Source organism: Micropterus dolomieu, linkage group LG01, assembly GCF_021292245.1.
Source record: "Micropterus dolomieu isolate WLL.071019.BEF.003 ecotype Adirondacks linkage group LG01, ASM2129224v1, whole genome shotgun sequence".
Classification (NCBI taxonomy): domain Eukaryota; kingdom Metazoa; phylum Chordata; class Actinopteri; order Centrarchiformes; family Centrarchidae; genus Micropterus; species Micropterus dolomieu.
In genome coordinates, this window is record NC_060150.1 from 41,687,196 (window position 1) to 41,705,390 (window position 18,195).

General features: G+C 39.3%; 1 protein-coding gene and 1 long non-coding RNA gene across 3 annotated transcripts in view; one reads left to right on the forward strand and one right to left on the reverse strand.

Annotated features, from left to right (window-relative positions):
• Nucleotides 1-96: 96 nt before the first annotated feature.
• Nucleotides 97-18,195, reverse strand: part of LOC123957351 (amyloid beta (A4) precursor protein-binding, family B, member 1 interacting protein) — a 28,179-nt gene continuing 10,080 nt past the window's right edge. For both annotated transcript variants that reach the window (XM_046030097.1, XM_046030184.1), the window contains exons 3-14: nt 17,713-17,800; nt 16,095-16,387; nt 14,662-14,739; nt 12,878-13,037; nt 8,267-8,388; nt 6,724-6,798; nt 6,474-6,617; nt 5,983-6,093; nt 3,058-3,156; nt 2,844-2,967; nt 2,665-2,726; nt 97-1,193 (exon numbers count right to left, since the gene is read on the reverse strand). In XM_046030097.1, coding sequence (XP_045886053.1) covers nt 549-1,193; nt 2,665-2,726; nt 2,844-2,967; nt 3,058-3,156; nt 5,983-6,093; nt 6,474-6,617; nt 6,724-6,798; nt 8,267-8,388; nt 12,878-13,037; nt 14,662-14,739; nt 16,095-16,387; nt 17,713-17,800 — 2,001 coding nt within the window. In that variant the 3' untranslated portion in view covers nt 97-548. The remainder of the gene's footprint in view (nt 1,194-2,664; nt 2,727-2,843; nt 2,968-3,057; nt 3,157-5,982; nt 6,094-6,473; nt 6,618-6,723; nt 6,799-8,266; nt 8,389-12,877; nt 13,038-14,661; nt 14,740-16,094; nt 16,388-17,712; nt 17,801-18,195) is intronic.
• Nucleotides 12,884-15,880, forward strand: LOC123957689. The gene is made up of 2 exons (XR_006821874.1): nt 12,884-13,039; nt 15,610-15,880. It is a non-coding gene; the product is annotated as an uncharacterized LOC123957689 (long non-coding RNA).

Here is an 18,195-nt window from a genome sequence, read left to right on the forward strand (position 1 = left end):
TGTGTGTTGTTAAACAACCAATGGCAGCAGGTTGTATTTGATGACAGAAAAAAGACCCAATAAGAAGAAATGATGTTCTCATTTCTTATGCCACCAGGAATTCTAAGGATTTATTAAGGCAACAGTCATTTGCAAACCACAGTAATTAGGCACTGTACAGTATATGCCCAAGTAACTGGGAAAGTGTTTTTATAATATTTATAGCCCTCCATGCAAACATGACAATATGTACAATTCTAGTAAACAGTCTTTAAGTATAAGTTCAATGACAGCATTTTTTATATATATATATTTTAAGTATAATCAACCTTTCACTTGATTCATGTGAGAATGGATAAGCACAAAGGATGGATGGATCGCCATCTGTTCTCTGGAAGATGAAATCTGTATTGATCTCTGCCAGCTTTGTGTTGAAGATGTTAAGTTTTGTTGTGGGTGTAAAGAGAAGCTGTTTGCTGAAATCAAAGCGAGGCTGATTAAGGGTTAAGTTGGTTGTCATGCAGGCCCAGTTCGTACTTTATTTATACTCTACAAATTCTTTGCTCAGGCTAATGAACCCCACGCTTCTTGTTCATGGCCAGCATTAGTTCTGACATGAAGTCTCCACCACCACCACCACCACCACCACCACCTCCTCCTCCTCCAGGCGTCGATGGTGTAGTCCTCTTTGGTGGAGCAGGAGGCATCTTCTTCACTGAGCCAGAAGGCTGCATCGCTGCTCTTGGGGCAGCAGCAGCAGATGGAGGCGGAGGAGGCGGTGGAGGCGGAGGGGGGGCTCCAGCCCCTGTGAACATTGGCGGAGGCGGTGGTAAAAACTCTGGATCTGGTGGTGGAGGAGGCAGAGAGTGGTCCATACCTCTGAAACTAGGTGGTGGTGGTGGTGGTAGGGAATTCACCAGCGGTGGAGGAGGTGGCAGTGAACCAAAGCCAATGGCAGGAGGAGGGGGTGGAAGGAAGTCTGGTGGGGCACTGTCCATGGGTGGAGACGGCGGTGGAGGAGGGAGGTTGTCCATTACAGGTGGAGGTGGAGGGAAATTGGTATGCAAGTTTCGCTGGGGGAGGCCAGGTTTTGAGGAACCCTTGGCAGCCAAAGGAGGTGGAGGCGGAGGATGGAGGGCTGGGTCTGCAGGTGGCGGAGGAAGGATCTTGGTGGGTGGTGGGGGTGGAGGTGGAGGTGGGATATTTCCAATGTCCTGAAAAGACAGAATATGACATATTGACACAACATGTACAGGAGGTGGACACATTTAACAATGTTTTAACCAAGGCAGGGAGGATCCATAGTGAAAATTTTCTATTTGTGGCATTATGGGAAATGTAGGAGGGTTTGACTGATACAAGGCACTAAAAGTCAAAAGTCATCGTTCTCTTATGAGTCCTCCAACTTTATGAAAATGCAATAATGAGTCCTTGTACCAACCTTTTAAATAATTAATCAAGCAAAAACATTCAGTGGTTCCAGCCTTTCAAATATCAGAAATTGCTGTAATGCTTTATTTTATGGGTCTGTAGGTCTCTAGGAGGTTTCCTGGGGGGAAAAAGTATGTAATGTGGTACTTTATTGTAGGTAAAAGAGAGACTATTTCTGAGACAGCAATTTGAGTTCACTTAGTTGTGTTTAGGCTAAGGCTGCAACTAATGATTATTCATTATATATTATATATATTATTCAAATATATATATATATATAGAGAGAGAGAGAGAGAGAGAGAGAGAGAGAGAGAGAGAGAGAGAGAGAGAGAGAGAGAGAGAGAGAGAGAGAGAGAGAGAGAGAGAGAGAGAGAGAGAGAATTGTTTAATCAGCCAAATATTTTCTTGAATAATTGTTTATAGCCTGTAAAATGTTGAAAAATTGTGCATTTTAAAAGCAAATATTCACATTTGAGAAGCTGATAACAAAGAATATTTTGCATATTTACTTGAAAAATTACTGAAAAGATGAGATGATTCTCAAAAGACTGATCGATTGACTAATCGAATAATCGCTGCAGCTCTATTTTTGCTTTCCAAACTTCCTTTATAAAATTGTAAATTAAATATTCGTTAAATATAGGTTTTTTTATTGTTTAATTTTATTCCCTTTTCCCTTGTATGTATAGACAAATGTCACATTTTTGCATGTTTAGCTGACTAGAGAAACTTAGTTCTGTACCAATTGAGCAGTTTCTCTATTTTCCCTATTTTTACTAGCAAAATCTATAATCCTTTCCAGGAATCTTTCTATGAATTCATAGTTACATATCAGACCCTTAAAATAAAGTGTTATCACATTTGCTGCTTTTGACAAAATACAAAACTATTGCTTTTTCCACTATTTTCTAACATTTTATAAACTAAACAATAATAAACAGATAAATATACAGTATCTCATTAAAGGGAGTACACCCCTGAGCGGTTTTCACTTAGGTATGTACTCACTTTTGTTGCCAGCGGTTTGGACATTAATGGCTGTGTGATGTGTTATTTTGAGGGGACAGCAAATTTACAGTTATACAAGCTGTACACTCACTACTTTACATTGTAGCATTGTGTCATTTCTTCAGTGTTGTCACGTGAAAAGATATAATCAAATATTTTAAAAAATGTGAGTCATGTACTCACTTTTATGAGATACCGTATAATGAAAGTAATCATCAGTTTCACTCCTAATGAAGAGTTTTATACCTTAGAAACAGGTCCTGGTTGGGGATTTGGAGCATGACCATTGGCCTGGTTTGTTGATTTGGCTAGCAGAGAAGGAGAAACACCGTGAGCAAACACAGCGCAAGCAAAAGGTCTGTACTAACTATAATATACACCTGCATTGTGTCACATCAGTGAAACACTTGCGTGTGTTGTGCTACCTTTGATGGTGGGTGAGGGCGTCGATGGCTTGGAGGTCGACGGGGTGCTGAGGGTCGTCCACGTAGAGCCAACAACAGACTTCTTCTCGGCTGTTTTATAGTTTTCATACAAAGACACACCGTACTGGAAGTGCAAGAAACGCACCACAGACCATGAGTTCTGGTCAACTGGAGATTAATTCCTGTTATGAAATGCAGAGCTGGTTAAATTTACCTTTGCAATTCGTATTCCGGTTACCCAAAGGTTCATGGTCCAAGCATCATCACAGCACAGGTACTTGATGTACTGAGACTCTTTTTGGATCTGAGGATGCTGTGGAGACACATCCAAATGGTATCAGGTACAAGATATACAGTACAGTATACAACAACAGATACTTATGTACTGTGCTCCATAGAAGCTAATTCAAAAGCATTACAGGTGATAGTGTCTGATCAGTGTACCTGAGTTATTAACAGAGGGTAACAGAAAAGGAAATAAATAAATGTATTCTACTACAGTTACTAGTTACCTTATCATAACTGCAGCTGATGACATACTGCATGAATTGCAAAGGAGTGGTCACTTTCAGTTAATTACACATTACTTTGCTAGATTTCAAATGTGCTATACAGACTGAGACATCATAAAAACTTTGAAGGTAAACATGCAGTTCACAGTGACATTTTTCTACTCTGCACCTACACAGCCTTCAGTATAGCTCATGCTAAATGTTAAATAAGCTGATCAATGACAGACCAAATTACATTAACAGCAGTCTCTGGTGTCATGTGGCGCTGTGGCCTCCTCCTTTGTAGCTGTTTGCCAAATACTACTTTTTTAGTACATTAGTATATTCAGAGAAAGACAACATCCATTTACTGAGAGCCTTAATTAACTCATTGATTGGATTATTCTGTGTTTTACATCAGGTGACTAGGTGGTCTTACAACTTCCTACAACATCAAGTGACATTACTTTACTGCATTCTGTTTCTAAAACATATCTTCATGCCATTATATTGTCCACTCTGTCATATTGTTTACCTGTTTGGTCACTCACAACAAATGGGATCCTTGAACCTTTAGCGAGACTCTACAATAGAGCCTATAAGATTCACAACAGGCTTCCAGGCTGGACTCACCACTGTGTTGCACTATCTTTGAGTAATGCCTTGACATTTCAGAACTATAGAATAAGCCATGGTTTGAACCTTTTTAATCAGATCTTAAATGGACACACTACTGCAGGATTGTCTGCGCTAGCTCCAAAACTCAGCTGAAGGCCCGAACGCACTACGAGATCTGTTGCAAATGGACTTCTCCCTATACCAGCTTTTAGAAACTGCTATGGACAGAAATCTTTCTTTAATTTGCTCACTAGAGCCTGGAATGATACTCCACAGCACATCAGATCTATAACATCAATAAGACCATTTAAACAAACTTTTGCTCGCCATCTGATGGACAGGTATATCTGTGAACACTGAGATAGCTTTATGACCTCCACATCGTAGTTTGTGTGCTTGTTGCTGTGTGTTTGTTATTGTATGGTCTTGGAGTTTTGTTGTGTTTGAGGTATTCATGTTCTGCAGAACAGGAACCTGCTGAAAATCAGTTCTATACTGAGTCAGGCCCGATTGCTCTTAATCTTTTCCTGTTTAAATAAATAAATAAATAAATAAATAAAAATAAATAAATAAAAACTTGAGACAGTTTACACATCCTTTTGCACATGTGCAAAAGTGTCCCACAAGGGGGCAGAGTGAGTGTTAACAGGCAAGACCAGTTAAATGGATGTTATATTTTCTATTCCTGTTGTTTTGAATAGTCCAGTCAGCACTTCTGAACATAAACTGACAAAGTAGAAACCAGAAAACTACATTTTGTCTGTGTGCATCCTGTAATCCAGTGTAATCTAGGAGATGTTTGATGTTCACTTAGTCTTAATTGATGGATTTATGCAAGTATGTGTACAAGATCTTGCTGATCACAAAAATATTTGCTGTGCAATGCATACTGCATTGCACTAACATTAATCCCACAGTCAACTGTTTCCCCCTGAATAGGAACTTGACTTTCCACCGTAATAGCAGTTGTACATAAAGAGGATGGTATTAGTGATCACCTCAGGCATTTCCTCTCTATACATAATAGCCAAACTGTTTTGCTTTCGTCTTTGAGTCGCTGCAGTGTTTGGCAGTCCGTAAACAACAACCAACCAACATGTCAAAACACACCCTTACTAAACACTAGCTGAAAAAAGCTTCGGTTATTTTTGTACAATCTTCATCACCATCTAACCCAGCTTACTGTGTAATTCCTAAACAACGACAAAGACCATGTGACACCTGGCTAGCCTTCCAAAATGTCCACTCTGACAGATCATTTCCCATTTCCCTCGGCCAGGTGCCCCCTATAGTCTCAAACCTTGAGGCCTCTGTCTCTCACTGGGAGGTAATTGAGTTTCTTTGCTTCTCTAAGCTCTTTTTGCTTTGATCCAAGTCTAATGGTATCTGCTGATTCTAGTATTTCTCAGACACGATAGAGGAAAGGAAAGAAAGTGGACTTTCACATCCCTTTAAGTTTGACCATCAACCCATCTAATTCTTGCTTTTTTTCACATCACTCAGCATTTCTTGGTCTTATATTCTTATATTGTACTGTAGGTAGCTCTCTTCACTACTAATATCCTCACTTTGAAAGTCCTCTTAATTAAATGCATGGTGATTTTACAGTAATCTATTTGAAAGAAATATGAGGAACTGCTTAAAAAGTTATCTAGTTTTGTGTCTCACTACTTCTTTCAGTGTAATTGGATAAAACTGTCTTTTTTCACTTCTTCATATTAAACTATTTATTGCATTTCACATTTTCAGTAAAGCCAGCCACTGTCTAGCTGACCATACACTCGAAACCACCATGCAAAAATTCTGCATTGCCAACCCATGCACCACGCAGTATACTATGTGATATGTGCCTCATAACGCCAAATATTATTAAAACATGCAGTGGGAGTGTTACTGTGAAATGTTCTTCTTTAGCATCACTGTTAGGGGAAGTTGCAGTTTCTCTTTTTTGTCAGGTCCACAGTGAAAGGGTGTGGACCCTTCAAGATGATTATATTTATTGAGACAACAACACTTTAGAGCAAACTTACCTTCAGAACAAAGCAGAAGTCAGTTGGGGCCTTGTATTTGCTCTTAAAGTCTTTGCCATAGTAGACATTTACATTGTCAAACTGGACAAAGCAGACGAGGTCACGGGACGACTGAAAAGAAACAAGGGATTAGATTACAAGTTGATCTGTAGTGTCTTTGTTGGCTTGTTTCTTTTTTCCCGTTTACGACAGACATCTTTGATATACAGTAAGAGACTATACTGTAGGTATCCAGCAGGGAGCAAAAGCTGTAGTTATAGTCAGCGTTGCATTAAACAAGAGTGTGGTTCAAAAAGCAGAAAGACTGCACACTTTGTAGTCCCAGTGAATCTATATCTGCTTGACTTTATCTTTCACTACTGCAGTTCAACTTGCTTGATCCCAAATGAATGTGTTCTGGATTAGCTGTTAGCTGAGTATTATCTGTTATCTGAATGTGTGTTTATTGTCTGGTCTTTGCCACAAAACGATGTCCCCTTCTGACCCCTGACCTTGGTCTTCCCTTTGGGCACGTAATAAATTCCAGAAGCCCTCAACTGAAAGAGCCGCTGTTTCCAGGACTTCTTGCCGTCTTCTTTGAGGTACAGCACTGCTTCGAGATCAGGCACAATGATGGAAGTCCCGCAGAAGTTCTCCTGCAGGCGCAGAAGGGATGAAAGGGGTTACTAAGAGGAGCTCCTACTGAGAAAACTTATTTCAGTCATGGTTTGTGTGCAGGAGTTAAAAAAAAACTTTTTTTACCTGTATTAATATTTGCTTGTCTTTGTCTTTTATGTCTTTGAGAGCTTTCTTGTCTTTCTTCCATAGATAAAAGTTCTGCAGGTATAAAATATAAAGTTCATTAATGAATACAGCAAGTCCGATTAAGACAATTTGCCACTATATTGGCAATTTCTACCCATGCTAGCGTTGTAGCTCTAGGCATGACAATGTCCGACTGTAGGTCGGTCAGCCAGCCCACCGCTTTGGTCCAGACTGAAATACCTCGGTTGCCATGAAATGCTGTACACACATTCATGTTCCCCAGAGGATGAATCCTACTGGCTTTGGTGATCTGATATTTTCCACAAATGAGGTTGACATTTCAAGTGAAACATCTACTATGAGATTTGTTTAGTTTAATGCTAAGTAGTAGTAACATGCTAGCACACCAAAGTAAGATGTGGACATGGTAAACATTGTACCTGCTCAACACAAAGATGTTACATTGACATCATTTTGAACATGTTAGCATGCTCACTTTAGCATTTAGCTGAAGGCGCTGCTGTGCCCCATGGGTACAGTCACAGAGCTGCTAGCATGGCTGTAGACTCTTAGTCCTATAATTAAAATGTCTGTGTCCTCAGAAATGTATGATTATCCTCATTTTGTGAGTGATTTGACCTGAATGCTGCCTCAATGATTTAATAACTACAGATTAAGAATTTGAACAAATTTGATTTATATAGCGCCAATTTATAACAGTATATATAAAGTTTTCTCATTGAACTTTTCATATAGATATGGTCTAGATTGTTATAGAGATCCAACAATACATCCTATTACAATCCTTCTAACCCTATATTTGTCTAGAAAAGTCAAATTTACACACATTAAATATCAGAAAAAACATAGGCATGCTCAGCAGAAAAAAATTAAAAACATTTCATCATAATCCGCTTTCAAAAACCCTCGCATTCTGCTCATTGTCCCTTTGTGACTGGGCTAGTGTGATTTCATATCATAGTCTGGGCCTATGTTTTTTTTTCACTGCGGTGAGAGAAAGTCCGAAGGGGAATTCTATTTTTGTAGCTCTTGTCAAAAGTTAAAACTGTGAATTGATCAGGACGTACTGTATTAAAACAGATCTGTCTTTTGCTGGGGGACGTGGAAGACATGATGGAGTACTTTAAAAACGAGAATATTTCGTCGTTTTTTCCAAATGGGCTGTTTTCTCACTGCCAACAGACCAAATCCATTAAAAACTGAGATTATAAAGGGTTTCCATTATATCAATAAACATGCCAAGATCTTGATGTCTACTGCCTGAAGCTGTTTTGTCTGATATATTACAGTGTGGACATAAATGTAAAAGGTCATCCTACATCGAGAAAAGACATATCATAATTCACACAGCAATTCAACAGTGAAAATTGCCAGATGGCGCTGAGCTGAAACAATGTGGATACTAGTGGAATTTGCACAAACCAAGGCCAAGAATAAGGAACTACCCATTGTTGGACATATTCACTCAGTATAATGTTCAGAGAGATATATAAAAGGTGCATACAATGAGGGGACCAACCTGTGGGTTTTTGAAAACCTCGTTTTTATCCCCCCGCTCTTGAAAGAGGATTTTGTTCTCGCTGTCCCTCATCCAAGCTAAGAGAGGCTCCACAAGGTTCTCGTGGTCTTCAAACGTCCGTTCTGACAAAAGAAAAGCTAATTTAGATGTCTGCAGATATAGTATTCAGATTAAATTTGTATGTGATAATAGCATCTTTCAAATTACTCTAACAGCACAAGTTTTGCATATATCAGTTTATATATAGTTTTGAGCGGATTTGACACATCATGCAAAATGTCTATCTGCAAAGGAACTAGTGGCTGTCTGTGGAGTCAACGCTAGATTAATATCCTTCGAAATGTCAGCAAGTCCTTATCCCTGAAACGACACAAATAAGTATTTGGTCTGTGCCTTAAAATGTATAATGTGACCATTAAAAAAACAATCAAATAAGTGTGATATGATAATGATAACATTGGTCCTACAAAAAGTCTTACAAAGTCAATGTAAAGTATCAAGTACAGTACTACACTACAGTAAATGTACTTGCTCGCTTTCTACCTCTGCAGTAAACACGGCAAATATCTCCTCTATCAGCCATAAAAGATCATTTCTCAGCACATTCAAACACTCATGGCAGTTTACTTTCTCACACTGAGTCTACAGTACATAATTATTTAAACCAGATCAAACGCAGTCTTTAATCTCACTTTATTTTCTGAATGTCCCCTCTGTTTTTTAAGCTTTGTGCCATAAAACATGTCAACACAAATGCTCTATCACATGTACAGTACACTCTGTCACAAAATCTTTAAATCAGCTGAGCTCGGTTCAAAGTCAGTTTCACAGCTGTACGATTGTCTATTTCAAGTGGGATGAATTAAGGAAGGGCTCCATAAAATACAAGCCTCCCCATTTGCTGGAATGGCTTTAAATGGCACTAAACCTCGAAAACACATTAAAGGCACTTTCCACCTCCTCCTCCCCGCTGCCCACCCACATACTCAGTGCCATAGATCTCCATCATGTCCTGGGCATTTGGCTGTAGTTTAGCCATGGTCCTCAATTACAGGATACCAGCAAAGGCAGAGGTAGGCATTAAATAAATTGCTGCCAGGGTTCCAGTCCATAGTTTGACTATTACAATTAAATGGATGGTGTGACTTTGTTGCTAGAGCGAGTTATAAGGAGTAAAAATCGCTTTGAACTGCGTTAACCACATGGTGCGTTTCGGTGGTGTGCATGGTGAGCACATGGGTCAATTTAACAGTGAGGATTTGTTTGAAGATGGCGTTGCTGTTGAGCTTCGTGGAGCGTTTACTGGGCATGACTTGCCTTGACTTTTTCTTGATAAAGATTAAAAGGTTGGCAAAAATGTATAGCAGTTAGTGAGTAACATGTTCTGGGTGGGGTGGGTGTTCACAGACATTTGAAAAGGAACTAACTCAGTTTCCATTGTCAAGCTGTCTAGTTAGTCAGAGATGACACAAGACCAAGGCGTCCATCCCTAAGCTTATGAGTCAAATTATCTAAACATAAGAAATGCTGCAGGGATGACATGATTTAAATGGCTGCGTCAGACAGCACATTTAAACAAAGGCTATCATTCAGTTAAAAATAAACTGTGTTGGCCAAAGGGAAACACACATTTCCTCATTTGTTTTGTACAGGCAGTGGGTTTAAGAGCCTGTGTGATGTACAGTATTACAAAGTCAGCTCTAGAAAAATCTGCTTTTAGTTTGGGTTTTTGCTTGTGAGTTACTGGAAGAAGTTGTTGGCATTTCTCAGCAATGCTACAATTCCAAACCTACTTACTGTAAATGTTTTCTGTGAAGTATTCGCAGCAAACAGTTCAGGATGAGTCAGGTGAATTTTTTTTCTTATTGTCAACCAAGCGTGTGACTTTGTGTTAAAAAGTGGTGGGGAAATAAAGGCTCAGAAAAGAGGTGTGTTAGCTCACGAGATGTGACAAGGCACAATAATGGGTTCACAAGAACAAGGCGAGAAGAGATATTTAACACTATTTGAAGAAATATTCAATGCTGAAATATATGAGAAAGGAGACCTAGGGTCATCACCCAGAAGACTGTAAGCATTAAACACTTAATTTTTTGCATTCTGGAGACATTTTCTGCACCAATTTATGGTGGAAATGTCTTTATTTATATGAAGGGAAACACAAAATTCAGGTGACAGGTGATTCAAAATATAAATGGAATATAATGCAGTAATCATTAGCTTGTTTTTATAAGCTTAAGTTACTTTTTTGGACAATGCACATTTGTATCTACTATATTTACATCGCATTGCATGTTTTCTCATTGTGCAAATAAACCTTACACAAAGCATTTTCATTTGTTAGTCAACAATTCTTGTTGCAAGCTATTTTTCAGAACATGTTTGACAAATGCTTTCAAAAAGGGAAAGTCCCCAGTGTCCCACGTGTAAATGACACCTATTTTGTCAACAAATCCCGTGAAAAGACCGACATTATCAATTAAGTGATCTTACTAACATGTTACATCTTATGACAGTAGACCTCTGTTGTTGTCCAAAAACTATTAACATGAGACTCATAATTTCACATGTTCCTTTATCACTGTATTATTACTTTATGAGAGTCAATCCCACATACTGCTGCTGGAAATACTTATAAGCTTGGGCTTAGAGTCACAGACAGGGTCGGGTCTTGCAAAATGGACAAACACATTCTTGGTTTTGGTCTTCTAATGAAATTTATTTAAAATAGGAAAAATATGGAATAATTCCAGTTTTATCCTTTAATTTAGTGTTTCATGGCTAAAATTACCTGCATATGAAATTACTTTAACACAATTTTCAAGCAAAATAATATTGACTTCTCACAGAGGTTAATGACTTTACCACCATTTTCTCATTAAAACAGTTTCAGGACAGAGCAAAATGACTCCCTGTTCATGATATATAAGACTGCTTCTTTAACAGTATGAATTATCTCTGTTACAATCTGATGAAGTTGTTATAACAGAGAAAACAGGTGGTAACGAGCGGCCGGAGAATGTGTAATCGGTGAAGTCCAGCAGCTGAAGTAAATATAGAGCAGACGGCTCAGACGGAGGATTGAGATCATAAGGCTTCTATTTCCGAATGACAGGGAGGATGACTGACAGCGTCCGTTACAGCAAATTAAACCCACCTGTCTACACTGTATGTGTATGTAAGGCAGAGAGGGGTAGAGGGAGCACAGGAAAAAAGGAGGAGGGAGAAAGAGATGGATGGATCATTGTGAGCTCGCTGCAGTGTGGCTGCCAAAAAAAACACTCTCCATTATCTGGACCTGAATGAAATATCCCACGCTGCACATTGTGTGTGTGTGTTTAGGTGACAATTCATATAAAAACACACTGATGGCGTATTATGTTAAAGTTGTAGTCTACATTACCTCTGCTGTGTTTTTTCTGCTTCTGTTGATATATTTGCTGCCCAGCTCACACCTACTGCTGCGCTGTTTGTGCACTAAATTAACCAAAGCAGTATCACCAGTAGTTTGCTTATTCTAGCCACCAAGTTCTTTGATTTATTCCAAACTGCTGCTGGAAATGTGCGCCAAAGGATTTTTTATTCCCCCTTGAAAATACTTAACTTGTCACAAGGTGTTTAAAACAGCAACGTCTCTGATGAAGTGACCACAGATTGAACCACTATGGCACTATATCAACTATTGAGAACACATAATGGCAATGGTAATTGTTGCCAGCGCTGCCAGGGTTAGGGTTTCATTTCCCATAAGTCACAATGTTCTCAAACACTGACATATATATCTATACGTGTTGAGGACACCGCATATCTCAAAACTATGCTGATAACACACAGCTTTATGTGGCTGTGTCTTCTGAACTTGTTGATGCTGTTTGCAGATACATATTTGATATTAGTCACAATTTTTTTTTTTTACAGCTCAACCAGGATACCACTCAGAGAGAGAAACTAGCCACACAACTGAATTATCTTGGACTTACAGGCCAACAGGCAAGAAAACTCATCTTTACCTTGAACTTCTGATGTGCAGAATGTCATTAAATCAGCTTTTTATCATCTCAAAAACATAACTAAAGTGTGACAACATACCACTCTGAGCAATACTGAGGGAATAACACACACTTTTAGATCCAGCAGACTAGACTATTGCAATTATCTCCTTTCTGGTCTCCCCCCCCCAAAAAATAAATCAGCAAATAAAATCAGATATAGTTTTCTGCCAAAGTGCTGACTAGGACCGGAACAAGGGAACACATTTTAATTAAAGTCTTTCCTGTCATTTTTTGTTTAACTACAATCTTGTTTTAAAATGGATGTGTTGTCTTTTGTCGTCATATATATTTTAATTTAATTGTTTTTCATCTCTTCTATTGGTCCTAGTTATCATTCACCTTAATCATTTCTCATTTTTGTGTAATAGGTTCAAATCGTTTTACTGTAAATATTTCTTATAGATATTCCTTAGGCTTATTATCAGTTTGTTAGTAATATGTAATGCAATGTTTGAATTGCACTAACCTGCATGAAAGGTACTACTTAGATGCAGTCACAGCACCGTGTAGCGTCAACCACATGGTATAGTATTTTAGATGCTATATTGCAGTAACTCACCAAGCTGCAGGTCTGGGTTGGTCTCGCATAGGCTCCAGTCCACATTGCCATCACAGTGAGTCTTCTCAAACATGTTGTCCAGCACTTCCCTGACAGTCTGCCTCTCATCGACCATCAGAGTCTTGGAGCTGCCGTCATTCAACATCACCTTCACCACCAACTGTTAGGGGAAAAAAATACTTTATTTTACTTTGCTGTATTTTATCAAACTTACAAATTTTTTTTGCTGACAGTTGATGAGAAGATCGATATCGCTCCCATGTCTGTACATAAACATAAAGCTAAAGCTAGCAACCGGTTAACTTAGCTCACCAATGTGAAACCAACTTGTCATTTTTTAGTTTTTGTACCAATTAAACAAATGAGATATAATATTTTAATAAGGGAGTCTTAGAGGTACTGGTATGTTTTAACTTTTATTTGGACAGAGCCAGGCTAGCTGTTTTGTTGTAGCATGAGGATTCCTGTGTCATCTGTGTGACAGATTGAAGTTAAAAACATGTTGTGGACAGTAGCAGGTGTCTCTGAAGTCAAATCAAGCCTTGAAGCACATGCAGCTTGTTTATTTGCCAGTATAATTACAGGGTATGTACAGTAAATTGATGTTTCTGTTTCCTAATGTTAGTTTTACTAGGAGAGCTGGAGCATCAGCACTTCTCTCTCTCCATTCTGTTGAACGTCTTTAGCATTTTAGTCACTTCTTCTCTATTGTATTTGTCTCTTTTTGCAGTGTTAGCACCTCCTTTTGTTGTTGTTGGCTGAGTTTAATTTTGCTCTGGAGCGGAGCAGTGCTTTCCTCACAGGCTCATATGGCTTCACATTTCCTCTCATCTGAAACAAATCCAGCTTTTGGGAAGCTGAGGAGTTTCACAGAACCAAGGTCGGCCAGTCGCATGCCTTGTGTCATAAAAATGTGGTTTTTCAGAGATGTTATCGCAAGAGGATTTAGATCACATGTTGCTCGGTCTCGACCTTCTTTGGAAGACGATATGGGCATGTAGTTGAATGAAATGTCACTGGACAGTATTTCCTCATGCAAGGAAAGTATTTTCAAAATATGTGATGCATGTCAAAAGCATGCTCTGGAATCAGTAGGTTTATCTGAAACTTGATGGCCTCAACCGCAGGCGGTTCGGCTGAAACCACTCAGAGTGCACCTTGCTTGTCTGCTTCTAACAACCCTGCAACAGATGTTTCTGTGAAAGTGGCTGGTGGTCTGTGTTTCCTCATATCTGCACACACATGGCAATTTGGAAAAGCTGTTTTTGGTGGTTCCCTTTAGATTTTAGACAACTTCTTAAAATGTACAATTACTATCTTAACAGTCTATTAATGCAGTCATGCCATGTACGCCTCAGTCAAGCCATTAGTTGCACAACTTGTCAATCACATCATCAGTCACATCGCTAAAATGAAATACAGCGTGCAAATGGCACAAAAATATAGTTTGCTTTTGTGTAAAATTGCAGGTCCTGATGTGAAGCTGTGCATGCAAGACCACGTCCGTCTGTGCTTTTGTTGACTTCTTTGAAGATGAGAAAGTGTCCACATATCACCCAAAGAGGAAACCGTGCTGTCCTGCAGGATGTTGGCTGGATGAAAGTGGACATCCATTACTGTGATTGATGCTTCTTCCAAGAGAAAAGAAAAGAGCCATAGTGTCTTTGAACATTACGGCTTCTATAGTGATGTCCTTGTAGCCGTAATTCACTATGTCTTTAAAGTTTACTGTTGCCAGTGGATGGAGGATCAGAGGAGTACACTTTAGTGGTTGCTCGTCTTACCTTTTTCACTTTTGCTTCTTTGAGCTTCTCAAGAGCAAGCTTGATTTTGTCTGTTTTCATCTGCGCCTCAATTTCCTCCTAAATAGGACAAAAAATAACATGAAATGAGACAGTTTTATTATAGTAAAGAATAGATTATATGATCGTGCCATATATAATTATGTACTACATTTGTGCTGAAGACAATTCTGAGACCTCTCTCGTCACATTTGTATGTTGAATGTGAACAGCCAACAGCCACTTAGCTTACCATAAAGACTGAACAGGGGGAAACTATGAGTGCTAAACAACTTTCTTGAGTCTAGTTGTCACAGTGAAGTGAAGAAAAACCACAACCACTTTTAATTTTACACTTTAATTTGTGTAAGGATTAAATGAACAAGATAAAACACTTTAGTAGTGAGGAGGTGCTGGTAGGCAGGGTCAGGATAGCTGTTTCTTCCTGTTTCCAGCCTTTTATGCTGAGCTAATCTAATTTGCTGCTCATCTAACACTCAGCAAAAAAGCAAACTACCATGTTTCCAAAAATGTTGAGATTTTGCTTAAAGATTGTGCTCAAGGTAAATGAGATAATTTGATAACTGTGTTCATTCAAGAATTTAATTTTGGACATTACATCTAATCTACCAGATCTCAGTTTGCAGGATTATGATACTTTTTCCTTTGGCTTATAAATCGGGTGTGTTTTTACATTAAAATCCTGCCTACAGGTGCAGTTTTAATAAAATTTTACACCTCTACCTAACAATGACACATTCTCTGCCTCAGCACAGCTGGTGTTTTTACCTCAGAAGGATGAGGTAACAAGTCCTGCTAAAGCAATAAGCTCCCGTCTGGCTTTGCCCCCCACTGCCACTGCTACATCTTACCTCCCCTTTTCCAACCTTTGGTATTGATCCTGTTACTCTTTCCTGTACGTCTTTCCTGTATGTGTTTGATCTGTTCCAGACAGACTCTCGGCTGTTCCGCCTCACGAGTCTCCGTAACTGTAACAGATGCCTCCGTCCAGAAACAACTTTGCCATGATCTCACTGTCCAACTATCATAAGAGAGAACCCGCTCTTCCCAGTTCCACAAAGACAAAAACAACTTACCAGAAATGTATATTCTGGGAACTGCTGATGTGTTTGTGGTAATACTACTGTCTTATCACGCATGGCTCAGGAAGTGCTTTCTCATGTTCAACCAAGTCATGGCACCAATAAAATGAAGATGTTGACATTATTGTCTCTCTTTGCATTTTAAGAACCTCACAATACACAGAAATCAAAGTGTCATGTTCTGTGAAACCATACCAACCAAAACCAACTCTCTATTACTCTGACAAGCCTTGTTTAAAACTCTTACTTCTTGCATTTTGGACCAGTTCCCAGTAGAGAGGTACTTGCAGAGATGCTACTCTTATCTTATAAACTGTACATTGGCTGACTCACCTTTGAAGGCTTTGTAGACTGAGAAGGCGGAGGTGGTAAAGGGGAGCTGGCGGAGGAGGCCGGGGTGCTAACAGTGCTGCTTGTTCTGCTCGTGGGGGGTGTTGGGGAAGCGAGGGACGAGGCAGGGTAAGTGCTCAGGCCCATAGGTGGTGGCGGCAGGTCTGGCGAGGGCGGTGATGGCACCTTTAGACCTTTTATCTCTGCTGCAAGTTTCACTTCCGTCGCATTGAGGTCAGCCATCAAATCAGACATGAGTGCATCCAAGTCATTGTCTTCCAGTTCATGGAGGGACTCTGGTGAAGAAAACCAGTTTATTTGGCAATAACTTATTTGTGTTTTCATTAAACAAGGCATTAACAACTTAATGTAAGAATTTTGTTTCATTTTATTCCTCATGCATCGTCCTTTGTCTTCCATAATGGATAAAGGCTGGTAGCGCAGGCTGGCCTGAAGAATTAGATGATTCATTAACCTTTTTGTTTTGCTTATGTCTTTATAAAGGTTGCATTTGTATACACACTAGCAGCATGGCTCTAAAAGCAACCATGTTGGTGGCCATTGTTGGTCAACCACTAGACTGGTGGTCTAGACTGTAATAGCAACATTTACAATAAACTTTATTTATTTTTAAAGTTATGAATGGATTGCCGTGACATTTTGTACAGACGTTTGTGGTCCCTGGGTGATGAATTCTACTGACTTTGGTGAGCCCCTGACTTTTCCTCTAGAGCCACTGTGAGGTTGATATTTGTGAAATGTCACAACAGCTATTGGATGGATAGTCAGGACATTTGGCACAGACATTCATTTAACCCTCAGGATGAATCATAACTTTGGTGATGCCTTTAACCTTTCATCTAGTCTAGTGCCATCCTCCAGTCAAAATATCAATTTTCCAATAATTTTAGAATCAGAATCAGCATTATTGGGAAAGAATGATGAGAAAATGTTTGAGAACCACTGTCAGAAGTTCACATACAAGTACTTTTAATCAGTTTTTTATATTGTTCTCAGTGTGCTTACACAGAAATAGACATAACAGCTACGAACCAGGAGAACAAAGGAGGGACGAGTATAAATAAAGTATAAATAAGCACCGATGACCAACAACAAAAATAAGCTTATATTAGTATTTAACTCACCACTGAAAGTTACTAGCTTGTAGAATTTTAGTCTTGTTAGAAAACACCACTGTTTGTTCTGTGATCAATTGTAAGTTAATTTGTGGACCTGATCTGACAAGACTGGAGTACTTAAATGACATACAAGCTAAAAAGACAGAGAAAAGGACACTTAAAGTAGAGTGCTAATAACAACAGATGCTGTAACCTTGCTTCAACATTAACCTGCTTGTTTTACAACCCAGAGCAGGAGTAATTAGCCCGTACAGTGACCTCAATCTTCGTCTGAAATCACCTCTTGAACAGTAGCCAGATATACAGCAGAGCAACTGAGTGCTGTTTTTCTACCTCTTTACGTCACTACTGATTATACAAGCTATTTTCCAGATAATTGATTAAAGGTGTGATAAATCCTGCACTTGTGCAACTGCAGTGTTGTAGCAAGTCCTGGTGCAGTAGTTCTACACACAAGCATGACAGACAAAATGTTATTTCACCATTCAGGTCAGTGAAGCCAATGGAGAAGTTGACTTCCTTGTGGGTGCTGGGGAGAGATGCAGGAGGTACAGTTTCCTGATCGAGACTCTGCAGGGAAGAACAAACAAGGAGCATGAGTACAATATCTGTACAGCCACAAGACCCCCAGAGGCTCAGCGAGTTAATCCACAACACACACTGAGTGCGCTGAAACATTAACTGTCCCCAAACATTATGTAAGAAAGAATGTTTACACGTGTATCATTACCATATGTTTTAGGTATCACATCAATGTGTAATACTAAGCCTCTGTGGCAAAATGGAAGTGATTTAAAATGAGTGGTGGGCTGTAAAGCAACATCAAAGTGATCAGCAGGGCCTTTCACTAAGGAAAAAGTTGTGTAATCTCTAGCTGGCTTAGGAGTTGCCATTTGACCTCCCCTCCAAAAGGGAGTGTAATTTATGGTTGTTAGATGACCACAAAAAGTGTTTCCCCCCGCTGT